The sequence below is a fragment of the Salmo trutta genome, chromosome 8, assembly GCF_901001165.1.
Source record: "Salmo trutta chromosome 8, fSalTru1.1, whole genome shotgun sequence".
In the NCBI taxonomy this organism is placed as follows: domain Eukaryota; kingdom Metazoa; phylum Chordata; class Actinopteri; order Salmoniformes; family Salmonidae; genus Salmo; species Salmo trutta.
Genome location: NC_042964.1, coordinates 50,739,117 through 50,766,284, shown reverse-complemented (window position 1 = coordinate 50,766,284; position 27,168 = coordinate 50,739,117). Strand labels below are relative to the sequence as shown.

Genomic DNA, 27,168 nt, shown 5'->3' with positions numbered 1-27,168 from the left:
TGTGTCTCTCACATGGGTAGGCAAACTATTCCATAAAAATTGAGCTCTATAGGAGAAAGCCCTGCCTCCAGCTGTTTGCTTAGAAATTCTAGGAACTATTAGGAGGCCCGCGTCTTGTGACCGTAGCGTACGTGTAGGTATGTACGGCAGGACCAAATCAGAAAGATGGGTAGGAGCAAGCCCATGTATTGCTTTGTAGGTTAGCAGTAAAACCTTGAAATCAGCCCTTGCCTTAATAGGAAGCCAGTGTAGGGAGGCTAGCACTGGAGTAATATGATCACATTTTTGTGTTCTAGTCAGGATTCTAGCAGCCGTATTTAGCACTAACTGAAGTTTATTTAGTGCTTTATCCGGGTAGCCGGAAAGTAGAGCATTGCAGTAGTCCAACCTAGAAGTAACAAAGGCATGGATTAATTTTTCTGCGTCATTTTTGGACAGAAAGTTTCTGATTTTTGCAATGTTACGTAGATGGAAAAAAGCTGTCCTTGAAACAGTCATCAGCCTCTCTCACCCCCAGCCTCCATTGGTGGTCTTTGCCTCAGTGGCCAGCAGCCTGTCTCTGGCTCTCTGCCTTACACAGTCACCCAGACCTGACTTGCTGCAACGCATTGATGCGCCTAGTACACCGTAAATAGAATTGTACTACCCTTTGTCGCCACTGTCAATCGATAATAATAGTAATAGCTTAATACGGCCACAGGGTGGTGCTATAATGTCAGAATTCATCACCATCGTCGACATCATTATGAGGGCCTACAAAAAAATGTAAATTGTATGAACGATGTAATAATGACAATTTCCATTTCCATTACAAATAAACATGCACACTTGTCCTACATATGGGCTTTGCATGAGCTATTCCTACACTTTTTTTCATCATCTATGAGTTTAGTCTAATAAATAGGATGTAGTGGTAGTATGAACACGCCCACTAAAATACAGAACTAAGGCATAGCAGTAGGTAGTAGTTTATGAGATTTAGTAAGCGTTTAGGAAAGCCCTATCTGTATTGTATTTAGAAAAACAAGAAACCCCGGAAGCTGATAGGAACAACTTCCGTTCCTCACTGCCTGAATGGTCTGTGGCGAGAACGGCAACTCTCGACCGGGAAGTGGGGCATCTAAATCAAATCCAGCTAACTTACTTTTCAAGTATACCTAAGCTTTCTGCAAACTATTGTATGAGGCCGAAATGCAAAGTCAGGATCCTTGCGAAAATGGTAAGTTAACGGTAGAAATTGTTAACAAATTTGATTACGTAGCTAACGTTAGTTAGGCTTGGTGTGCGTTCGATGTTCAACATGGCGTATACCGTATCTTGCCCTATGATCCCGCCCTGCCTGAAGTGTAGTATAGGCTGCCAAGGCTAGCTGAAATGGTGGCACTGGCAAGTCCACGTATCTGCAATATAGATATGTCTAGACTGTTTCGAATCATTAATGACTTTCACTCAATATTGTCAAATCAGCAGTTGCTTCATCCATTCTTGTATTTATTAATAATATCAACCCATTCTGATGCTTGAATATAACTTATGCCTCATTAGCTAAGTTCTACTGTCATCGTACACAATGATGTATATAAATACTTTTTCGTACCCCATCATAACCCAAAATATAAGCTTGTTTTATTCCAATGTTTGTCAACAATGTAATTGTAAACAAACACTATAGCCTCAAAACATGACTAAACCTATAATAGTGATGTCATGGATGGCCAGTCCTTGCATCCATAACTATTTCTATTTGAGAGTGGTTACATTTCTCTAGCCCCATCCCTTAGTTTAACATGGGTGGGGATTCCGGACTCCACTTTGTTATTGTTTCTACAGCCGATTGCCGCTTTAAATATCCCGCTAACATAACATATATTTTTACTAACGTTAGTCTAAAGTGTGGTAACTCTTTAGCTATAGCTAGCTAGGTCCTATGAATGCGAGCGCCTTGTCAGGGTGGCCGTGTGTCGGCTAACAACTTATTTTCCTATTTTTAGGTCCCCCTCTTCTTCTTCCCTCTCTGCGTCTCTTCATTCCACCACTGCGGCTTGTCTCTGCAGCCATGTGGCAAGTGGTTCAGCGAGGAGACGTTCAAGATTATGGGATGCTGGAGGAGTTTGTCACCACGGTGACCGAGATTGTGCCAGAGCTTTTGAGTTGCAGTCAGAGGGCCCAACTCATCCTGGGGCTTAGAGCAAGGGTAAGAGATTGGGTTCAGAATGGGGAAAAGAGACATGCAAGATGATGATGATGATGATGACAAGATGATGATGTGACTAGTCCTAGCCTTTAGCCCAAACATACACCTAGAACTCCTACATAGACCTAGAACACTTAAATAGATCTAGAACTATCTATATGACGTCTAAGCAGAACTTTTCCCATGTACACTATGCAGGTATATGCCTATCTATAATCAGAAGGCAGTTATGTTGCATCCTTTAGATCACTTAGCAGTCTACAAGAACGTGTTTCAACCACTTTTAGATTCATAGTTATCATAGTTAACACCACAACGCACCCTGGGGCTATCCTAGCCTTTAGACAAAACAGTGTAGACAGTTGGCTCTGGCCTTACAACGGTCTTGTAATGGTAATTGACTGAGATGAAGACCCTAACGCTGATTATCTCAATTGAATACTGACATTGGGCCTTATCTAGGCTATCTTTAAATTTCTCAAAATGTGTCACAATGACAACAGAGCAGTGCCTAGGAAGTGTGGGGTTGACCTTTGACCGACTATTGACTGGCCATTTGTCATTTCAGCTGGTTCTGGAGTTGTGTCGCATTGAGCAGACATTAGACCTCCAGAACATTCAACAACACCTGGACAGGATCCGATCCCTCACATCCACTGGGGAAGCAGAGGTGAGTATCTTTCAAAGAGGGATTGGAGGTGAAGAACACATGCCTATTGTCAGTGGGCACACTCACTGATGTTCACTGATGGGTAAATCCATTTGAATTCAATCACCTTTTGACAACATCCCTTTTAATTTGAACGATACCTTCCATACATTTTTGTCCATTGTAGAAGTGCTCAGAAAGTGACCTGAATGCCAAAACATTCAAAAGATAAAGGTATACCCGACCATACCATGACATCATGTCTTCATCACTAAAAAAGATAACCAGTTGAGATTGATATCATTGAAAGCTTACAAACAGGGTTTCCAACCTATTTTAGTTTCTTAAAAAAAAACGTTTTTTTAATAATCATTGTCATTTTTTTACCTTAAATGCCAATTATGTAAAAACACAAACTCAGATTTTTTTCATATTCGCATATGTTGTAGCTCAGACCCTATTTTACATCAACTGAAGTGTTTGTGTTGAACCCGCAATCAGTTGAGACACAATGTACTCTTAAATACAGGGTGTCATGTTGTCGCTGATAAATGTACTAAAATGGGAATCAAATTGAAATGTCTACTTTCAAATGGTGCCACAAATTGTTGGAGGTCCACACATCAGAGAATGTTGACAAGAATGGAATATCTGTTGTTTTAAATTATACTATCAATCCTCCATAGGAAACCTATTGAAATCATAGAAATATAGATAATGGACATGACCATTTAAGTTGACGGTGGGTGAACCAGCAGTCATCTTTGGTAGAAAATTAGAAGTAAACATTTCCATTAAATTAAAATAATGGTGTACCAGCTAACTTGCAGTGGTCTGGGGGGGTTGGTACATTCTATACATTTCTATGATTGAAATGACACCCACCCTGTATTCAAGAGCATGTTGTGTCTCAACCGATGGCGGGCTCAAAACGAAAACCTCAGATGATGTAGTGGCGGCAGGTAGCCTAGTGGTTAGAGAGTTGGGCCAGTAACCGAAAGGTTGCTAGATTGAATCCCCGAGCTGACAAGGTAAAAATCTGTCGTTCTGTCCCTGAACAAGGCAGTTAATCCGCTGTTTCTAAGCCGTCAATGTAAATAAGAATTTCCTCTTAACTGACTTGCCAGGTTAAATAAAGGTTCAATTGAAAATGTAAAGGTTTAAACTACAACATATGGGAATATGAAACAAATCTGAGATGATTTGTTTTTAGATCACTGACGTTAAAGGTTAATAAATGTCATAATTTGTGTATATATATATATATATATGTGTATATATATATATATATATATATATTTTTTTTTAAGAAATTATAAAATTGTTTGACAACCCTTCTTGTAAGCTTTTAAATTATATCAAGCTCAACCGTTTATCTTTTCCAGTGATGAAGACATGGATGTCTCATGGTATGGTGGGGTATACAAAATGGGCCAACTTTAAGCACCTTTACCTCCTGAATGTTTTGGCATTCAGGTACAAAAAGTAACTTTCTGACCACTTCTTCCATGGGCAAATATATATGGAATTTTTTATTTAAATCAAAATAGATGCTGTCAAAAAGTAATTGAATTCAAATGGATTTTAACAGATGTGCTCCCAGCTGGCTGGAGAGTCAGCTTTAGGACCAATGAAAAATGATCTATAATGTGCAAGCTCCACCCACCCGTGTCACCAGGCGATAACAAACCAGTAGGCCCAACCAGACTGTTGTGTGATTGAGTTGTAAACTTCAATGATGTAATAGTTGTGCATGTTTTGTTGCAGTCAGGTGATGCAGAGGTGGAATTATCTGAATCAAACTTTGTGGAGCTGGTTGAATCTCTGCTGAAAGACCCGAGTGAAAGGGAGAGCTTCTACCAGGTTTGTTTCTCCATTTAGTCTTCGCTACAGTTAGAACCTAGCCTGGTAGCAGATCTGCTTGGGATTTTGCCTACTCCATTGTCAATGTTTGGCCTCACAATTCCATAAGGAGTTGGCAAGAAAGCAGAAACAGACTGGCACCCAGGCTAGTTAGAACTCTGAGGGGCTGAGTTTTTATATTCTACATGTTACATCCATGTACAAGACTGCATCTACAGTAAATTAAAGTACAATATTTATATGTTTGAGTCCTTCTCATTCACACATACTGTATCTCCACCTCCAGGTGTTTGTGGTTTAGTTATGATTTCTTTATAGATCAAACAAAAGGCTAAAACGTTCTGCTTTAGGATGTTGAAATGGCTGTATGATGCTCTAAGACCAAAGGTAATATCAGTACACATTTTAGCCAAATTATGGACATAAATTATTACATTAATTTATTCTCTCCTAGGACGTGTTCCCTGTGGAATTTGGGCCCAAGTATGACACTGCAATACAGATGCTGATGTTAGAATTCCTTTCCAGACTTGAGAAGTTACTTCCCATACCAGACCTTGAACAGGTAATAAGAATGAATAACACCTGTATCTAATTATCTTGGGGAATTAGAAGTCAAGAATACCAAGCAAGAATCAATATGTTCATGTTTAAGAAACTGTCTATTGGACCTGAGTTTGTAGTTGTTAATGGTTTTATACAATGTTCCTCTCTCTCAAGACTGCCTCCTTGTTAAATGCTGTCCCCTCTGCCCTGGAGAAATGTTTACAATTCGTACCTGACCCCAAACAATTGAGGACCCTGCTCCAGTACCACAGAAAACGTGGTCATTTGGACTCCATCCGTAAGTATCATACAGATTTATAGAGGATCCATGGCTTGGATTGGTTCTGCAAAAATGGCAAATGATGAGTGTCAGGTAGAGTAATTATGTATAGGAAATATATTATTGGTTATGTTTGTCTGGTAACAGTTTATATTTGAGGCATTGATATAATTATCATATGCTGTTCAATTTAACCTTCCTTTTTTTCATTGTCTCCCTCTTTTGCATAAAAAGGAACTCCATCGTCCTTTGGTGACTTCATCCTCTCCTCTCTGTCTCTTCCTCCATATGTGCGAGTGGTTACTGCCCCAGATGTAGACTCAGATACACAATCAGAAAGCATGAATTTGGAGGGAATGGAAGCAAGAGAGTTGTTGGAGAATCGGACAAAGGAAATCGATGGACTAGTCCCAGCAGATGAAGTTCGAAGATATGTAATTACTGAGCAGGATTACGGTATGGACATGGAGTCTGCCGTTGGGGAAATTGACAATCAAGCTGTCACTGGCTTGAATTTACTCAGACTATCACATTTTCAACAATTAAAACGAAGCAAAAGGTTGCAGATTAAGAAAATGTTTTCAAAACGACGGAAACCTCGAAAGACCGATTCCTCCGGGCGTGCAATCAAACAGCCATCATCCAAGGTGCGTGTCTCCCCCAAAGGACGAAAACCACGAAAGACTGATTCTTCCGGGCATGCAATCAAACAGCCATCATCCTCCAAGGGTCGGCCCTCCCCAAAGAAGTCATGCAAAAGAGGCCCATTCAGTAAGACATGTGAAGTGTGTGGGAAGACTTTCACTCGAGTCACAGCCATGAAAAGGCATCAGCTAACCCATACTGGAGATCTCAAGTTTAAGTGCCTCATGTGTGAAAAAAGCTTCAGGGATGGTCATAATCTGAAGAGACACCAGAGGAGAGTTTGTGAAAAGGAGATAAACATGTTGGATGAAGATAAAAATGAGGAAGAGATGCCACAACCCTCAACTAGCAAACCTCACATCACATCACTCCTCAAGACTCCCCCTCCACCAGGGCCATCTCATCAAGGAACTCTGGACACTATCACAGCCTCTAACACATGCTCTGTGTGTGGGAGATATTTTGCTCGTACTTCCAGCTTGGTGAGGCACATGAGCTCCCACTCAAAAGAGCGTCCATTTGGGTGTGTCAATTGTGATAAGAGATTCAAGTATTCGTACGATTTGAAAAAACACCAGAGAGAATTGTGTCAGAAAATGGCCCAGGGAGATTTGTGTCAGGATGTTGGTCAGAACATGGCACAACAAAAGAGTGGCCTGCAACCAGAGAAGGTTTTTCTTGCCACTGCAGAGAATCGAACCCAGGTAGATTCCAAAACCTGTTATGTCTGTGGTAAGATTTTGACTTGTACCTCACAGATGGAAAGGCACTTGAAATCTCACTCAAAGGCACGTCCCTATAATTGTGCTATTTGTGAGAGAAGTTTTAAGTACAAAGATACCTTGAAGAAACATCAGGAAATCCTTGGACACGAGGGCATCCTAGAAGACTTCGGTCAGAGTGTGGACCAGCAAGAAGTGGAAGTTAAAACAGAGAGTTGCATCAGCCATCTCACTACCAAGGAAAACGACACTGAGCCCATTATCACGGCTGCTACTTCAGTTCCGACTCTCAAAGAACCCAAACCATGCACTGTGTGTGGGAAGATTTTTAACCGTGCTTCAGTTATGGCTATTCATATGAGATCCCATTCAGAGGAGCGTCCTTATCAATGTGGCAGCTGTGAGCAGCGTTTTAAGTACATGCACAATCTGAATCAACACCAGAGATATATCTGTAAGGTGAACCGAGAAGAGTCCTCTCAGATGTTAGACCAGCACCAAGAGGAGTCTAGTGAACTGCTGGCTGTTAAGGCTAATACCCCAGAGACATCTACCAGTCAACTACAACTGGTTCACTGGTGTAAAAAATGTGGAAAGTGTTTCGATGACATCTGTCATTTGAAGCAACACCAGGAAAGTTCATGCAAAGAGGAAAAAATTAAGGTGGTCTTCCAATGTGAAAAAAGAAAGGTGGTCTTCAAATGTGATGATTGTGGGAAGGACTTCAAAGGTTCATCATCCCTAAGGACACACAAGCGAATTCACAACCCATTCTATTGCTCTGATTGTGGAAGGGTCCTCCCAAACTCCATTGCCTTTGACAGACACAAGCTGATGCAGCACAAGGAAATCCAGTGTACCATGTGTGAGAAGACCTTTACCCTGTTGGGGCGTCTGAGAGATCACTATCTGCATCAACATAAATTCACAGGACCATACCCCTGCTCTCAATGTGAGAAAACTTTTACCCAGTTAAGATACCTTGTTGAACATGAGAGAGTTCACTCAGGAGAGTACCCTTACCAGTGCTCTGTTTGTCAAGCAAAGTTCAATAAAGCAAATTCTCTAACAATACACAGTAGGAAGCACACAGGAGAAAAGCCGTTCCTGTGCTGGCAGTGTGGAAAGAGTTACAAGGATCGTGGGAACCTGTCAATGCATATGGGGACCCACTCAGAGGAGAAACCCTTTTCTTGTTCGCAGTGTGACATGACTTATCGGACAAAGATTCAGCTGAATACACACATTGAACAAGTTCATGAGGGGGTGAGATATACCTGTGCTGTCTGTGGGAAGCAGTTTCTGAAAGCAGTGTCATTGATAAGACATGAACTCACTCACACAGGAGAAAGACCATGGCCATGCTCCTATTGCACAAAAACCTTCATCACTGCCAATGAAAGAAGGCTGCATGAAAGATACCATACTGGTGAGCGACCATACAAATGCCAAGACTGTGGAAAGTCTTTCGTACAGTTATGTTTCCTGAAATCACACCAACGACTTCACACGGGAGAGAAGCCATTTGCATGCAGCGTTTGTGACAAACGTTTCAGATTAAATTACCATAGGCAAAGACACGAGCAAACCCATACAGGAAAACAGAAGCCACATGTGTGTGCGGAATGTGGGTTAGCTTTCGCTCAAAGAAAGCGCCTGACTGAACACCAATGCACTCACTCCTTGAATTAAAGTGTTTTTTTTTGTTTTTTTTACTCTAATGTTCCTTTGTATTGTTATTCATTTTATGACCGTACAGTGGGGAAAGTAGTGAGGGAGGGAAAGTAGGGGCACAGACAGAAAGAAGGGCAGAGAAGGGGCTTGAACCCTCATCACCAGGCAGGTGGACCGGAGTCAAAAGCATTACCACTCTGTTAGACTCTGGCATTTGAGTTCTTGTTGTGTACTATAAATAAAACACAGGTTTAACACCGCAGGTTTGAATTAATATTCTATTTTTCAGCTTTGTTTCATCATTCCATGGATCATTTCAATAGCTAATTTGTAGTATGTACAGTAAAGGATGAAACATTATTCTCAAATAACCACAACATTGCATTTTATGATTATGGCAATAATAAAAGAGGACATGAAAATATCCATGTGTGTATTCACGTTTGTAACTTTTGGAAAAGATACACTTCATAGAGAAGTCAACCAATGCTTGCAAAAATATCTGTTTTATTAGGATCCTTCAGGATCATTACCGGTTAAACTGGAACAAAATGATTAATGACGTTTGATTTTACTGCAAGGTAGGCTAATCCATGGAAAGGTCCTTTGCAGGAAGGGTATCTGGCATAAAGGCTATTGACTTTTTTTTTTTTTTTTTACAGTTTCATGATATTTACGCACTTCCCGGTGAGTTTTCTTAATTGTAATAATTATCAAAGGGTATGGCTAACCTATAGTAAGAGTTATGCTATGGCAAACCAAGTCAGTAACTGAATTTGCTGGCAAAGATGTATTTCTAATAATGTACAACTTCACGAGGATTTTTTATTCAGAAACGTGTGGTCGGTAAACGCAACCGGAAATTGAACGGACTAAATTCTCTGTCACACTGCTACTGAAGATACGGTTTAAAACTTGCAAGCCTTTTAACGTCGAAATCATAGCTGTCACACTTAGCAACATTTCATGTTTTTGGGGTGAATATGGTATGAGGACGAGATGGACGAGAATCCTTACGAAAATGGTATTGTGGATTTTGTTAACTCGGCTTGGTGTGCTTGATGTTCAACAGACGTAAATTTAGCAAGGATACGCCATCGTTCTTTTATTATGCAAGAAATGGGAGGGCTAGTATTTCAGAATCATCCACTGTTATGTTTTGTAAGGGATAGCGTATTTAATAATAATTTATTGGATTTCATTAAGATATTTTCTACCAACTGAGGTACTCAGCGCGCTTTGCATTGTAGGAGGACATAGAGACCTAACGTTACCTTGACAATAATGCATTGTTTGTACCCCAAATAAATACGCTGGCGATTTAAACATATTCGAAACTAATCAGATGCGCTTTGTTGGTTTGTGCATGTTGTTCGCACGTTTGGAGCATCACCATATGTTTCATTGTTAATCTGACACATTTTCGTGAATGTTTTAAATATGTATTTGAAGCAGCTCTGTTTCATGTTAAATTTAACTTTGAATCTGTAAAGTATTATTTCAATCAGGGTTGCGGCTCATATCAATTTCTTAAGCCCCGCACTTATTCCAATGTAGATGCTGAGATTAGGATCCTTGGGACGTCTGTACCCTTACTTTATTACATTTCAACTTCAATGGGGTGACGTCAGAGTTGGACGTCCCAAGGGTCCCTTTTATACTGAACAAAACTTTAAACGCAACATGTAACGTTAAAGTGTTGGTTTCATGAGTTGAAATAAAAGATCCCAGAAATGTGCACATATGCACAAAAAGCTTACTTCTCTCAAACGTTGTGCACATATTTGTTTACATCCCAGTTAGTGAGCATTTCTTCTTTGCCAAAATAATCTGTCCCCATGTCAGGTGGGGTATATCAAGAAGATGATTAAACAGCATGATCATTACACAGGTGCACCCTGTGCTGGGGACAATAAAAGGCCACTCGAAAATGTTCCGTTTTGTCACACAACACAATGCCACAGATGTCTTAAGTTTTGAGGGAGCATGCAATTCACATGCTGACTCCAGGAAAGTCCACCAGAGCTGTTGCCAGATAATTTAATGTTAATTTCTATACCATAAACCGCCTCCAACGTGATCTGATGATGGTGCCGGAGGGGATGGCTGCCGTCTTATCGGCTCTTAACCAACCATACTATCTTTTTATTTTTTTCCCGCGTTCTTCGTAACTTGTTTTGTATATAATGTTGCTGCTACCGTCTCTTATGACCGAAAAGAGCTTCTGGACATCAGAACTGCGATTACTCACCTCAGATTAGACGACGAGTTTTTCTAAAATGAGTTGGACGAGAGGGATTTACTACAGACACCTGACCAGACCCAGATCCCCATCATTCGCTGGAGAAGGAAAAAGAGATTTTGCGGAAAAGATCAGGGTGCCTTGTGAGGATTAGGCGATGAGTGGCTAATCTGCCTTTGCCTTCCGTCCTGCTAGCTAACGATCAATTGCTGGAAAATAAATGGGACGAACTGAAAGCACGTATATCCTACCAACGGGACATTAAAAACTGTAATATCTTATGTTTCACCGAGTCGTGGCAGAACGACATTAAGAAAATACAGCTGGCGGGTTATACACTATCGGCAGGATAGAACAGCAGCCTCTGGTAAGACGCGAGGGCCTATGCATATATGTAAACAACAGCTGGTGCACGATATCTAAGTAAGTCTCGAGGTTTAGCTCGCCTGAGGTAGAGTATCTCATGATAAGCTGTAGACCACACTATCTACCTAGAGAGTTTTCATCTGTATTTTTTGTAGCTGTCTTACGTACCACCACAGACCGATGCTTGCACTAAAACCACACTCAATGAGCTGTATACCGCCATAAGCAAACAGGAAAACGCTCATCCAGAGGTTGGCGCTCCTATTGGCCGGGGGCTTTAATGCAGGGAAACTTAAATCAGTAATACCTCATTTCTATCAGCACGTTAAATGTGCAACCAGAGGGAAAATAAATCTAGACCACCTTTACTCCACACACAGAGATGCGTACAAAGCTCGCCCTCCATTTGGCAAATCTGACCATAATTCTATCCTCCTGATTCCTGCTTACAAGCTAAAATAAAAGCCGGAAGCACCAGTGACTCGGTCTATTAAAAAAGTGGTTAGATGAAGCAGATGCTAAACTACAGGACTGTTTTGCTAGCACAGACTGGAATATGTTCCGGGATTTTTCCGATGGCATTGAGGAAGGAGTACACCACATCCTTCACTGGCTTTATCAATAAGTGCATCGAGGACGTCGTCCCCACGGTGACTGTACGTACATACCCCAACCAGAAGCCATGGATTACAGGCAACATTCTGTATTGAGCTAAAGGGTAGAGCTGCTGCTTTCAAGGAGCGGGACTCTAACCCGGAAGCTTATGAGAAATCCCGCTATGCCCTCCGACGATCCATCAAACAGGCAAAGCGTCAATACAGGACTAAGAATCGTACTACACCGGCTCCGATGCTCGGATGTGGCAGGGCTTGCAAACTATTACAGACTACAAAGGGAAGCACAGCCGAGAGCAGCCCAGTGACACGAGCCTACCAGATGAGCTAAATAACTTCTATGCTCGCTTCGAGGCAAGTAACACTGAAACATGCATGAGAGCCTCAGCTGTTCCGGACGACTGTGTGTTCACGCTCTCCGCAGCCGATGTGAATAAGACCTTTAAACAGGTCAACATTCACAAGGCCGCAGGGCCAGATGGATTACCAGGACGTGTACTCCGAGCATGCGCTGGCCAACTGACAAGTGTCTTCACTGACATTTTCAACCTCTCCCTGTCTGTCTGTAATACCAACATGTTTCAAGCATGTCTGTAGCCATGAAATGCTTTGAAAGGCTGGTCATGGCTCACACCATAATCCAAGAAGCCCTAGATCCACTCCAATTTGCATACCGCACCAATAGATCCACAGATGATGCTATCTCTATTGCACTCGACACTGCCCTTTCACACCTGGACAAAAGGAACACCTATGTGAGAGTGCTATTCATTGACTACAGCTCAGCGTTCAACACCATAGTGCCTTCAAAGCTCATCACTAAGCTAAGGACACTGGGACTGAACACCTCTCTCTGCAACTGGATCCTGGACTTCCTGATGGGCCGCCCCCAGGTGGTAAGGGTAGGTAACAACATATCCACCACACTGATCCTCAACATGTGGGCCCCTCAGGGGTGCGTGCTCAGTCCCCTCCTGTACTCCCTGTTCACTCATGACTGCACGTCCAGGCACGACTCCAACGCCATCATTAAGTTTGCTGATGACTCAACAGTGGTAGGCCTGATCACTGGCAATGATGAGACAGCCTATAGGGAGGAGGTCAGAGACCTGACCGTGTGGTGCAAGGACAACAACCTCTCCCTCAACATGTCCAAGACAATGGAGATGATCGTGGACAACAGGAAAAGGAGGACCGAGCATGCCCCCATTCTCATCAACGGGCTGTAGTGGAGCAGGTTGAGAGCTTCAAGTTTCTTGGCATCCACATCACCAACAAACTAACATGGTCCAAGCACACCAAGACAGACGTGAAGAGGGCACGACAAAACCTATTCCTCCTCAGGAGACTGAAAAGATTTGGCATGGGTCCTCAGATCCTGAAAAGGTTTTACAGCTGCACTATCGAGAGCATCTTGACGGGTTGCATCACTGCCTGGTATGGCAACTGTTTGGACTCCGACTGCAAGGCACTACAGAGGGTAGTGCGTACGGCCCAATACATCACCGGGGCAAAGCTTCCTGCCATCCAGGACCTCTATACCAGGCGCTGTCAGAGGAAGGCCCTAAAAATTGTCAATGACTCCAGTCACCCTAGTCATACACTGTTCTCTCTGCTATCGCACGGCTTCTTCACCTGCGAGATCGTCTGAGACCAGCCACCCAGACAACTGAGGAGTATTTATGTCTGTAATAAAGCCCTTTTGTGGGGAAAAACAAACTCTGATTGGCTGGGCCTGGGCCTGGCTTGCAATTGGGTGGGCCTATGCCCTCCCAGGCCCACCCATGGCTGCGACCCTTCCCAGTCATGTGAAATCCATAGATTAGGACCTAATGAATTCATTTAAATTGACTGATGTACTTATATGAACTGTAACTCAGTGAAATTGTATGTTGTGTTTTATGTTTTTGTTCAGTATAGCATTTAGACCTACCCTTCTAACTGTCCTAGGTTCTATGAATGTGTGCGCCTTGTCAAACTTGCTTGCGCCTGGTTAAGGTGACTGTGTACAGTGCAGTGGGATAACTTCTTAGCTAGCAAGACATCTGGGTGGCTGTGTTTACAAATTATTTTCCTATTTTTAGGTCCCCCTCTTCTTCTTCCCTCTCTGCGTCTCTTCATTCCACCACTGCGGCTTGTCTCTGCAGCCATGTGGCAAGTGGTTCAGCGAGGAGATGTTCAAGATTATGGGATGCTGGAGGAATTTGTCACCACGGTGACCGACATTGTGCCAGAGCTTTTGAGTTGCAGTCAGAGGGCCCAACTCATTCTGGGGCTTCGAGCAAGGGTAAGAGATTGGGTTCAGAATGGGAAAAAATAAACATGCAACAAGATCATGTGAGGTTAGTCTCTGATAACAATATTGTTGACTCTAGCATAAAACACCCAGCTGTTAAACATTGACTGAGATGAAGACCCTGACACTGGTTTCTCAAATACTGCCATTGGCCCTTAGCTAGGCTATCTATCATTTTCTCCAAATGAGAACAGAGCAATGCCTACAAAGTGTGGGGTTGACCTTTGTTCTACTCCTGACTGGTCATCTGTAATTTTAGATGGTTCTGGAGTTGTGTCGCACTGAGCAGACAGCAGACCAAGACATTCAGCAACACCTGGACAGGATCCGAAGCCTCATATCCACTGGGGAAGCAGAGGTGAGTATCTTTCAGGGAGGGAGCAAAGGCCTATGTCACTCAAAGTATTGTGTCATTGAGTTGTAAGCTTCAATGATATAGTAGTTGTGCATGTTTTGTTGCAGTCAGGTGATGCAGAGGTGGAATTATCTGAATCAAACTTTGTGGAGCTGGTTGAATCTCTGCTGAAAGACCCGAGTGAAAGGGAGAGCTTCTACCAGGTTTGTTTTGCAATTTACGGTAGGAAAGTATAAAAGTTTTGCTGGTCTAGGTTTTAGTGGACTAGTTTAATATTGGTTCAAACCAATATAAATATAGGTATTATTGTCATTTTAGGTTAATTTATTCTCTCCTAGGACGTGTTCCCTGTGGAATTTGGGCCCAAGTATGACACTGCAATACAGATGCTGATGTTAGAATTCCTTTCCAGACTTGAGAAGTTACTTCCCATACCAGACCTTGAACAGGTAATAAGAATGAATAACACCTTTATCTAATTATCTTGGGGAATTAGAAGTCAAGAATACCAAGCAAGAATCAATATGTTCATGTTTAAGAAACTGTGTGTTGGACATGAGTATGTAGTTGTTAATGCTTTTAAACCATGTTCCTCTCTCTCAAGACTGCCTCCTTGTTAAATGCTGTCCCCTCTGCCCTGGAGAAATGTGTACAGTTTGTACCTGACCCCATACAATTGAGGACCCTGCTCCAGTACCACAGAAAACTTGGACATTTGGACTCCATCCGTAAGTATCATAGTGTTATAGATTGGTTGTGCCAAAATTGCAATTATAAACGGGGTAGTTTGGGTCTTGGATGCTGATTGGTTGATACCGCATTTCAGCCATGTGTATATCAAACAATATACCACAGGTATGATGTATAAATACTTTACTGCTCTAATTACGTTGGTAACCAATGCACCTCTGTTTTTTGGGGGTGTATGGCCAACATACTACTGCTAAGGGCTGTATACAGGCACTCCACATTGCGTCATGCTTAAGAACAGCCCTTAGCCGTGGTATATTGGCCATATACCACACCCCCTCTGCCTTATTGCTTGAATGTACCACACACCCTCTGCCTTATTACTTGAATGATTTGTGTCAAGTAGAACAAATGTTACTTTTATCGGTAAAAGTTTATATTTGAGGCATTTACATAATTAGCATGTATGATGTTAGTCAACTACTGTTGCAAAAAAAGTTAATTCACACTAACTTTTTTTCTCCATTGTCTCCCACTTTTGCATAAAAAGGAACTCCATCGTCCTTTGGTGACTTCATCCTCTCCTCTCTGTCTCTTCCTCCATATGTGCGAGTGGTTACTGCCCCAGATGTAGACTCAGATACACAATCAGAAAGCATGAATTTGGAGGGAATGGAAGCAAGAGAGTTGTTGGAGAATCGGACAAAGGAAATCGATGTACTAGTCCCAGCAGATAAGGTTAGAAGATACATAATTACTGAGCAGGATTACGGTATGGACATGGAGTCTGCCGTTGGGGAAATTGACAATCAAGCTGTCACTGGCTTGAATTTACTCAGACCATCACATTTTCAACAATTAAAACAAAGCAAAAGGCTGCAGATTAAGGAAATGTGTTCAAAAGTTCAAAAACCTCAAAAGACTGGGCATGCAAACAGACAGCCATCATCCTCCAAGGTGCGCCCTTCCCCAAAGAAGTCATGCAAAAGAGGCCCATTCAATAAGGCATGTGAAGTGTGTGGAAAGACTTTCACTCGGGTCGCAGCCATGAAAAGGCATCAGCTAACCCATACTGGAGATCTCAAGTTTAAGTGCCTCAAATGTGAAAAATTCTTCTTGGATGGTCATAATCTGAAGAGACACCAGAGGCGAGTTTGTGAAAAGGAGATAAACATGTTGGATGAAGATAAAAATGAGGAAGAGTTCCCACAACCCTCAACTAGCAAACCTCAGATCACATCACTCCTCAAGACTCCCCCTCCACCAGGGCCATCTCATCTAGGAACTCTGGACACTATCACATCCTCTAACACATGCTCTGTGTGTGGGAGGTATTTTGCTCGTACTTCCAGCTTGGTGAGGCACATGAGCTCCCACTCAAAAGAGCGTCCATTTGGGTGTGTCAATTGTGATAAGAGATTCAAGTATTCGTACGATTTTAGAAAACACCAGAGAGAATTGTGTCAGAAAATGACCCAGGGAGATTTGTGTCAGGATGTTGGTCAGAACATGGCACAACAAAAGAGTGGCCCGCAACCAGAGAAGGTTTTTCTTGCCACTGCAGAGAATCGAACCCAGGTAGATTCCAAAACCTGTTATGTCTGTGGTAAGATTTTGACTTGTACCTCACAGATGGAAAGGCACTTGAAATCTCACTCAAAGGCACGTCCCTATAATTGTGCTATTTGTGAGAGAAGTTTTAAGTACAAAGACTCTTTGAAGAAACATCAGGAAATCCTTGGACACGAGGGCATCCTAGAAGACTTTGGTCTGAGTGTGGACCATCAACAAGTGGAAGTTAACACAGAGAGTTGCAGCAGCCCTCTCACTACCAAGGAAAATGACACTGAGCCCCTTATCAAGGCTTTTTCTCCAGCGCCAACTGCCAAAGAACATGCATGCACTGTGTGTGGGAAGATTTTGGACTGTGCTTCTCATTTAGCTACTCATATGAGATCCCATTCAGAGGAGCGTCCTTATCAATGTGTCAACTGTGAGCAGCGTTTTAAGTACAAGCAAAGTTTGAATCAACACCAGAGATATATCTGTAAGGTGAACCGAGAAGAGTCCTCTCAGATGTTAGACCAGCATCAAGAGGAGGAGTCTAGTGAACTGCTGGCTGTCAAGGCTAATACCCCAGAGACATCTACCAGTCAACGACAACTGGTTCACTGGTGTAAAAAATGTGGAAAGAGTTTCGATGACACCTGTAATTTGAAGCAACACCAGGAAAGTTCATGCAAAGAGGAAAAAAGAAAGGCGGTCTTCAAATGTGATGATTGTGGGAAGGACTTCAAAGGTTCATCATCCCTAAGGACACACAAGCGAATTCACAACCCATTCTATTGCTCTGATTGTGGAAGGGTCCTCCCAAACTCCATTGCCTTTGACAGACACAAGCTGATGCAGCACAAGGAAATCCAGTGTACCATGTGTGAGAAGACCTTTACCCTGTTGGGGCGTCTGAGAGAACACTATCTGCATCAACATAAATTCACAGGACCATACCCCTGCTCTCAATGTGAGAAAACCTTCACTCAGTTGTCGTACCTTGTCATCCATGAGAGGGTTCATTCAGGAGAGTACCTGTACCAGTGCTCTGTTTGTCAAGCAAAATTCAATTCAGCAAATTCTCTAACAATACACAGTAGGAAGCACACAGGAGAAAAGCCGTTCCTGTGCTGGCAGTGTGGAAAGAGCTTCAAGGCTGCTGGAGAACTGTCAGTGCATATGGGGACCCACTCAGAGGAGAGACCATTTTCTTGCTCGCAGTGTGACATGTCCTACAGAACAAAACTTCAGCTGAATTCACACATTGAACAAGTTCATGAGGGGGTGAGATACCCTTGTACAATCTGTGGAAAGCAGTTTTACAAAGCAGTGTCATTGAAAAGACATGAACTCACTCACACAGGAGAAAGACCCTTTCCATGCTCCTATTGCACAAAAACCTTCATCACTGCCAATGAAAAAAGGCTGCATGAAAGATACCATACTGGTGAGAGACCATACAAATGCCAAGATTGTGGAAAGTCTTTCATTCAGTCAGGTTACCTGAAATCACACCGACGTCTTCACACAGGAGAAAAGCCATTTGCATGTAGCTTTTGTGATAAAAGTTTCAGATTATCTTATCATAGGTTAAAACATGAGCGAACCCATACTAGAAAAAATAAGCCACATGTGTGTGGAGAATGTGGGTTAGCTTTCGCTCAAAAAAAGCGCCTGACTGAACACCAATGCACTCACCCCCTGAATTAAAATGGAAGGTTTTTTTTGGAACTCTGATGTGCCTTTGTATTGTTATTCATTTTAAGACCGTACAGCAGGGAAAGTAGTGAGGGAGAAGGAAAGTTAGGCACAGACAGAAGGGCAGAGAAGGAGTGAACCCTCGTCACCATGCAGGCATATGTGGACCGGAGTCAAAAGCATTACCACTCTGGCATTTAAGTTCTTGTTGTGTACTGTATATGTATTAAAAAAACACTGGTTTAACATCGTTTTTTTGTTTGTTGTTCATTTAATCTTTTTTTCATAATTCCCTGTATAATTTCAATAGCTAATTTGTAATGTAAACTGTTATTCTCAAATAACTACATTACATTTTCTGACAATAGCAATAATAAAGGAGGACATAAAAATATCGGATTAAAAACGTGTGTATTCACATTTATATCTTACACAGATTCACGTCATACATTTCTGCAAGCGTTGGTTGAATTTTGTGTCTGTCATATTTGTATCATTCATGTTAACATCACTGGTCCTCAAATGTCCCAGTGACACCGGAACAAAATTATTCATGACGTTTGATTTAACTGGAAGGTAGGCTAATCCATAGAAAGGTCCTTTTGGAGGAAGGGTATTTTTACATTTTTATCCTAAAGCTTCATGGAGAAATAATTCATCCAAGTTTGGAATATTTGTGACATGTTGGCCTTACTCAGGCCTTCTTTAAACCACTACACCTATCTCTGCAGGGCAATTACTTTGGGCACGTGAGAGTCAGCAACATGACAGCATACACGAACAGCACAAATGACATACTCATAACCAAATGCAACACCATGGATGCTCGAGTGGATCAAGTTTGTTAAATCAGTGACCAACCTTTCAAACTGTTGCATTATGGGGATAAACATTTCCCGACATGCGTCTACATGTTTACAACAATGTGATCAAAAGTCACGAAGTTTCGAATGCAGTCAACTTCAATTTTCTGCAGTTGCTCCTCATCAGTTTCAATTTGCAGCCATCGCCTGCATTGTGGGAGGCACTAATTCCCTTAAAAAAATGTACTATCAGGTTTTTTTTCCCACCAGTACCATGGTATGTTCCTGCCAAAAAAACATGATTAAAAAAATGTACTAGCTACCATGGTACAAAAAATGAACAATGGTAGTACAATTAAAAAAATACCATGGTTTTGTACTAGTAGCATGTAAAACATAAAAGCATGGTAGTTGTTTACAGTGAATTATGATGGTCTGTGCTCCACCGTTTTCCGGGTAAAGTGACCAAAAACAAAGTCATTTATGAAACTCGCATAATGCTACATTGACTACTATAGTAGCTCTGAAATGGCTAAGCATAAACCTAGTACCCTCTTAAACCCCTTTAGCCCATAGTGAAAAACCACAACACAAATGGTCTAGTAGTGTTCCCTCTTAAACCTTGAGAGCTGGATAGAGTATGGTGAGAAGAATGACGGGTACTTCTCTCTTCCATACATTTTTCAGTTGGCTCTCTCATTCAACTGACTTGGCTACTCTTATACAATTCTAAATAGCCAACATACTAAAAATACATTTTTAAAAAGGTATTAATTATCATATTATTTATTAATAGATTCTCAACATATCCCTAAAACAGCCATTTACAATGTTTCACTTTGTTACACACTGCAAGACGTTCGTTGATCCTGTCGCCATGACTACGACAGGCTAGCTTGACTGGAGCAAACTTTGGCCGAATTCTATGTTAACGGGCTTTTATAAATGAATTAATTTTTCAAAACATAAAAAAAAAAAAAAATTATATCACTACACTCCGCTTAACTTGGTGTTTCATATCATATGGTTTATAACTCGCTCACCGTGATGATAACGTTAAATATATTTAGTTTATCTCGTGTCTCATTAGTTTTCTTGAATTGACTAACTGACCAGGCAGGCTAGCGCGAGAGCCGCTGTGAGAGGGCGCGTGAAACCACTAGAGCGAGCGGCTCCCTCTGCGGGCTGAAACGAGCACAACGCCCCTTGACTATAAATACTCAATTATTACACAATGCCAAAGATCAAGCTACCTACCATATATCTCACCTTCTCCCACAGTTCAGGTTGGCAACACAGGGAACCCAAACATGAGCAAAAAACGGTACTATTAATACAAAAAGTATTACCCCTTTTTCACAGCAACTATTTCCCTTTTTCTTTGATGTTTCAGAAAAGTAGGACCAACAAATAGCAAGCCTCTGACTTCATCAGAAACTTGCCCATACTAGTATATCAATTCATCAATATAATGCCAACCAACCTCTTTTCACATTGGGGGGTTTATTTATTTAATGCATTATACAGCCATTGTACCATGGTAACGCACACTTAATAAAGATAGTACCATATGATAATTTTTGGTACCATTCATCATAATTGTGCATTACCATGGTAGAATGTATAATGCCGTTTAACACCATGGTATTTCCATGATCCACATCTATACCATGGTATAAATGAGGCAGTACCATGGTAATATTTAGGTACAATGGCAGTACCATGGTAGTACCATCAAACTTCAAGGCTAAAACCATGGTACATTTCCATAATTCAGACAATACCATGGTGTAAGTGAAAGTACCATAGTAGTACCATGGTATGAATGAAAGTACCATAGTACTAACATGGTACATTTTTGTAAGGGAATTGTCAACCAATCATTAGAGTGTTTTTGTTTGACGCATGCGAACGGAATCAAAGACTCAACAGGCAGCAATTTAGCCGCGATTTATATACAGTGGATATAATTATAATTATAATTTTTTAAATTATTGCAACAATAATAGCAATATTACACATCAATACAGGGACATTCCTGTGTATACAATAAATAAAAAATATACAACACCAGGACATCTTTAGATGTGACAAGGCTATGAGACATTTACAGACATTCAGAGACTTTTTAAGTTTCACAAGTTTGAGGGATTTATAAAATTGTAACAGATCAATGATTATTTTTTTTTTAAATAAAGGAATTTTCCTACCCCATTTACCTGTGTGAATATATTATTTGGCCAAGAGAATAATAATGTTAATAAAATAGTTATTATCGGAATTACACAAGTTAAGCATAATGCCATTTAACATCATCAAAGGTAAACATATACAGTAGATATGTACAAATGCATGTGATATTTGAGGCTCTCTCCCCAATTTATGTATTTTTCTCTTTTTTTACATTTATTTTAACCTTTATTTAACTAGGCAAGTCAGTTAAGAACAAATTCTTATTTACAATGACGGCCTACAACTTGATAGTACAATGTACACACATATTTTCAGTGTGTGATATGGGGGATGGAGACATGTTTATTTCGACATTGCAAAGAATAACTTTTATAAACAATGACAACACTGCCATTTTGCACTGAGCCTTGCTGTTAGAAAACCACATCAATGTCAAACTTTAAACTGTAGCAGATTCACCTCCCCTGACTTCACTCCTCAAATTTTCGTCTGCAGACGGTTGCTTCAGCCTTACCACTCATACAAGCCCACATAACACTATGCTTTTAAGGGCAGCAAGCGCCTCCCAGGGGACATCAGTTCCAATGAGGTGTAGAGAATATGGGAATGGTCATTGATTATGGTGTGGGCTTTTTTCCAGATTGCTGTTTGTGGAAGGAGCATTACAGGGGTACATCCATCTAGTAGGTTACACATGAGGAGATGGAGAAAGACGGAAATCTTGATTTCAATGCACATAATGTGACTCACATCGTTTAGGGTGTACTGTACATTGTTTCAAAGTCATCTTTTTACGCTGTGTTTTCTTGTTGCACATTGTTGACCCTCACATTTAGGGACATTATTGAGCCATGCCAGACTCTGGGATTTATTGCATTTGCAGGGGAGTTTCTAAATATGTTTTATAATTACACAAGGGGATTGTTAACTATTGTAAGAATTATTTTTAGTTGGCACACCAAGTCAATAACCGCACTTGCTGACAAAGATGACTTTCTTAAAAAATGTATTCCGAATATTAACTCAATGCACGAGGACTTTTATTCTGGGGGGTGTAAACGCAACCGGAAATTGAACGGACTACGTTCTGTGTCACACTCAGTGCTACCGACGGTTAGGTTTTAAAACTGTTGTAAGCCTTTTAACTTTGGAAACCATCGTTATAACAAACACTTAGCTACTTTTCAAGCTTCGTGCGTGAATACTTTTGTATGAGGACGAGATGCAATGTCAAAATCCCAGCGAAAATGGTATTGCAGATTTAAAAAAATGACTAGGCTTGGTGTGCTTGATGTTCAACATGGTTGTCACGGGCGTCGTAAGGAGTGGACCAAAATGCAGCGGGTATATTGATCATCTTCTTAATTATTGAAGGAAAAAACACTTAAACAAAACAAACGACGAAAACAGTCCCGTAAGGTGCACAGACTATACAGGAAACAACCACCCACAAACACAAGTGAAAACAAACACAACTAAATGTGGCCTCCAGTTAGAGACAACAACAACCAGCTGCCTCTAATTGGAGGTCATTGACAAAACTAACATAGAAATAGAAAAGCTAGAATAAACATAGAAATAGAAAATATAGAACATAAATCAAAAACCCCGAAACACACAAAACAAACACCCCCTGCCAAGCCCTGACCAAACTACAATAACAAATAACCCCTTTTACTGGTCAGGACGTGACAATAGCGTATCCTCGCTAAGTTTCCGTCTGCCTCGATATTTTTAGTATGCTAGAAGCGGGAGGACTAGTACTTCTGAATCATCCACTGTTATGTTTTGTAAGGGATAGCCTATTTAGATGTACAATTACCTTGGCAAGCATGTTATGTTTTTTTCCCTTAAACTAAATGAGTTGCTAGATTAGGGACATCAATATTTGGAACTAGTATGGTGCGCTTGATTAGTTTGTATGAATGCAGTTTCCATGTTTGGGGCAATTCCATTGGTTTCATTTTGTCTTACAAGTTAACTCAAGAACCTTGAGGAAATATTTTAAAGGTTTTTGAACCAGCTCTAACTTTCAATATCAGTTCAGTATTATTTCAATCATTATTGTGGCTCATATCCTTATTTTTAGGTCCCCCTCTTCTTCTTCCCTCTCTGTCTCTTCATGTCATAGGAATTTTCTATCCTAATGATAATAATTAACAATCAATAAGCCTTGACTAATTCCCAAGGTTTGTAAGACAATGAGTTAATAATTAGGCAAGGACTCAGCTTTCTGCAAAAGGTCTGTACAGTTTATTCAGAGAACGTTCTGCCCAACATACACAAAGAACTTCATTTTATCCTCTCTCTCCGCTTACGCACACACCTCCACACCAACAGTAGATAACCTACGCACACACATACACACAAACAGTAGGTGAACAGTATCTCTCCCTTGACTTCCCACCACTGTTAATCACTATTCAGCGCTGCCTGTGCTTTCCCCCGAGATTAGGAGAACCTTGAAGGCTACTCCCATATTTGCCTCCAAAGCCTCTCAAAGTTGCTAGGTCAGGTAGAACAAATGTCTACAGTCCTCTTAGGTCCATTAATACACACACACACACACACATTTCTCTCCCTCTCCAGCCTCTACTAGACTTTATGGGACTAACGTTCAGTACATTAATTATTAATTATCCATGCTACATAACTACTCATTAATAATGGATTATTGATTCATTTACCTTTATTAGATAATTCTCTATTAGATAATTCCACCACTGCGGCTTGTCTCTGCAGCCATGTGGCAAGTGGTTCAGCGAGGAGATGTTCAAGATTATGGGATGCTGGAGGAGTTTGTCACCACTGTGACAGAGATTGTGCCAGAGCTTTTGAGTTGCAGTCAGAGGGCCCAACTCATTCTGGGGCTTCGAGCAAGGGTAAGACATTGGGTTCAGAATGGGAAAAAAGAAACATGCAACAAGATCATGTGAGGTTAGTCTCTGATAACAATATTGTTGACTCTAGCATAAAACACCCAGCTGTTAAACATTGACTGAGATGAAGACCCTGACACTGGTTTCTCAAATACTGTCATTGGCCCTTAGCTAGGCTATCTATCATTTTCTCCAAATGAGAACAGAGCAATGCCTACGAAGTGTGGGGTTGACCTTTGTTCTACTCCTGACTGGTCATCTGTAATTTTAGAGGGTTTTGGAGTTGTGTCGCACTGAGCAGACAGCAGACCAAGACATTCAGAACACCTGGACAGGATCCGAAGCCTCATATCCACTGGGGAAGCAGAGGTGAGTATCTTTCAGGGAGGGAGCAAAGGCCTATGTCACTCAAAGTATTGTGTCATTGAGTTGTAAAATGTGATTATTTAATTGTTGTGCGTGTTTTGTTGCAGTCAAGTGATGCAGAGGTGGAATTATCTGAATCAAACTTTGTGGAGCTGGTTGAATCTCTGCTGAAAGACCCAAGTGAAAGGGAGAACTTTTACCAGGTTTGTGTTGCTCTTATATGGTAGGAAAGTGACCACCCCTTTCTGCTTGACTTCCCTATCCAGTCCCATGATTATTTGGGATAAAAAAATAACTCCAGGCTACACTTTAACATATAAAACCAAATAGAAAGTATGTAGAAATAGTAATGGACCTATATCATTTCAGATAACTGCCCTCATCTTGACAAACAAAAGCTGTGTGACCCTCGGAATTTTGAAACCCCGATGTGGCCCTTGAGCCAAAATTGCTGGTCTAGGTTACAAAATGCAAATACTAGGCTGATTATGGACATGAAATATTACATTAATTTATTCTCTCATAGGACGTGTTCCCTGTGGAATTTGGGCCCAAGTATGACACTGCAATACAGATGCTGATGTTATAGAGAAGCATGTGTGTGGGGAATGTGGGGAATCTTTCACCCAAATTCGATGCCTCAAGGCTCACCAACTCACTCACTCCCTCAATGAAAATTCAGTTATTGTTGTACGTATGCATATTAGTTGTTGAATGTTCTTTATATTTTTGTTTTGGATAGATTTAATAACTAGGTCCGTCTGATAGTTAAGTGGATATTTTGAATAGATCATCTAAAATGTCATGTAGAGTCGGCTGCAAGTATTGATATTAAGTCATTGGAGAGAAAATCTAAATGACCAATGGGCAACTGAATTTACTTAATGGACAAATCCACTGATAAGGGAATTATATAATAAAGGTAAATGAATAAAGAATCCATCCCTGAAACGTAACTGATTAGTAATTAATAGTTATGTAGCATGTGTAATGAATAATTAAAGTACTGAACGTAAGTCCCATAAGGTCTAGTAGAAGACCCGGGAGGAAGGGAAATGTGTGTGTGTGTTAGTTAGACTAAGGGAACTGTAGACATGTGTTTGAACTGACCTGGAGAGACTTAGGAGAAAACAGGGAGTAACCTTCAAGGTCCCCCTAATCTCGGGGGAAAGGAACAGACAGCACTGGCTAGTGATTAACAGTGATGAGAACTCCAGGGAGGGATACAACTCACCTACTGTTTGTGTGGAGGTATGTGCGTAAGTGGAGAGTTAGCATAAAATGAATGTCTTTGTTATTTGGACCTCAGAACGTTCTCTGAATAAACTGTACAGACCTTTTGCAGAAAGCTGAGTCCTTGCCTAATTATTATTAACCCAGTGTCTTACAAACCTTGGGGATTAGTCAAGGCTTATTGATTGTTAATTAATATCAGTGGGATTCGAAAATTCCAGTGACATCCACCCAAAAACATATTTTGGTATTTGTTTCATTAGTCCATTGTTGACGTACAGTGCATTCAAAAATAATTCAGACCCCTTGACATTTTGTTACATTACAGCCTTTTCTAAAATTGATACATTTGTTTTTTTCCCCCCAATCTAAACACAATACCCCATAAAGGCAAAGCAAAAAACTTGTTTTTAGAAATTTATAAATGCAAATGTATAATACAATTTTAAAAACTATCACATTTACATAAGTATTCAGACTCTTATTAACTCAGTACTTTGTTGAAGCACCTTTAGCAGTGATTACAGCCTTGAGTCTTCTTGGGTATGATGCTACAAGCTTGGCACGCCTGTATTTGGGGAGTTTCTCCCATTATTCTCTGAAGTTCCTCTCAAGCTCTGTCAGGTTGGATGGGGAGCATCGCTGCACAGCTATTTTCAGGACTCTCCAGAGATGATGTATCTGGTTCAAGTCTGGGTTCTGGCTGGACCACTCAAGGACTTTCAGAAACTTGTCCCGAAGCCACTCATGCGTTGTCTTGGCTGTGTGCTTAGGGTCGTTGTCCTGTTGGAAGGTGAACCTTTTCCCAGTCTGAGGTCCTGAGCGCTCTGGAGCAGGTTTTCATGAAGGATCTCTCTGTACTTTGCTCTAATCATATTTTCCTCGATCCTGACTAGTGTCCCAGTCCCTGCCGCTGAAAAACATCCCAACAGCATGATGCTGCCACCATGCTTCACTGTAGGGATGGTGCCAGGTTTCTTTCAGACGTGACGCTTGGGATTCAGGCCAAAGAGTTCAATCTTGGTTTCATCAGACCAGAGAATCTTGTTTCTCATGGTCTGAGAGTCCTTTAGGTGCCTTTTGGCAAACTCCAAGCGGGCTGTCATGTGCCTTTTACTGAGGAGAGGCTTCCGTCTAGCCACTCTTCCATAAAGGCCTGATTGGTGGAGTGCTGCAGAGATGGTTGGCCTTCTGGAAGGTTCTCCCATCTCCACAGAGGAACACTGGAGCTCTTTCAGAGTGACCATTGGGTTCTTGGTCACCTCCCTTACTAAAGGGTTTGTCGTGCTTGTGTTTCGTTAGCGTTACA

At 41.2% G+C, this 27,168-nt stretch overlaps 2 protein-coding genes and 1 long non-coding RNA gene across 5 annotated transcripts; all 3 read left to right on the top strand.

Annotated features, from left to right (window-relative positions):
• Positions 1-1,048: 1,048 nt before the first annotated feature.
• On the top strand, positions 1,049-8,997 carry LOC115199171 (zinc finger protein 14-like). Its single transcript, XM_029761797.1, has 7 exons — positions 1,049-1,219; positions 1,992-2,194; positions 2,763-2,864; positions 4,611-4,706; positions 5,161-5,271; positions 5,427-5,550; positions 5,767-8,997. The coding sequence occupies exons 1-7, from the start codon at positions 1,192-1,194 to the stop codon at positions 8,589-8,591; spliced, it is 3,489 nt and encodes a 1,162-aa protein (XP_029617657.1). The 5' UTR covers positions 1,049-1,191; the 3' UTR covers positions 8,592-8,997.
• Positions 8,998-9,433: 436 nt separating this feature from the next.
• LOC115199172 (zinc finger protein 14-like) lies at positions 9,434-18,636 on the top strand. Of its 3 annotated transcripts, XM_029761798.1 has the most exons (7): positions 9,438-9,597; positions 13,880-14,082; positions 14,351-14,449; positions 14,554-14,649; positions 14,785-14,895; positions 15,051-15,174; positions 15,687-18,636. In XM_029761798.1, exons 1-7 carry the CDS (start codon positions 9,573-9,575, stop codon positions 18,395-18,397), a joined length of 3,369 nt encoding a protein of 1,122 aa, XP_029617658.1. In that variant the 5' UTR covers positions 9,438-9,572; the 3' UTR covers positions 18,398-18,636. The 3 variants fall into 3 exon arrangements, with proteins under 3 accessions (XP_029617660.1, XP_029617658.1, XP_029617659.1); XM_029761800.1 differs by lacking the exons at positions 15,051-15,174; positions 15,687-18,636 and having other exon boundaries at positions 9,434-9,597; positions 14,765-14,858; XM_029761799.1 differs by lacking the exons at positions 9,438-9,597; positions 13,880-14,082; positions 14,351-14,449 and having other exon boundaries at positions 14,561-14,649; positions 14,765-14,895.
• Positions 18,637-24,596: 5,960 nt separating this feature from the next.
• LOC115199176 (uncharacterized) lies at positions 24,597-25,278 on the top strand. The gene is made up of 3 exons (XR_003879355.1): positions 24,597-24,629; positions 24,734-24,829; positions 25,153-25,278. It is a non-coding gene; the product is annotated as an uncharacterized LOC115199176 (long non-coding RNA).
• The last annotated feature ends 1,890 nt before the right edge of the window (positions 25,279-27,168 follow it).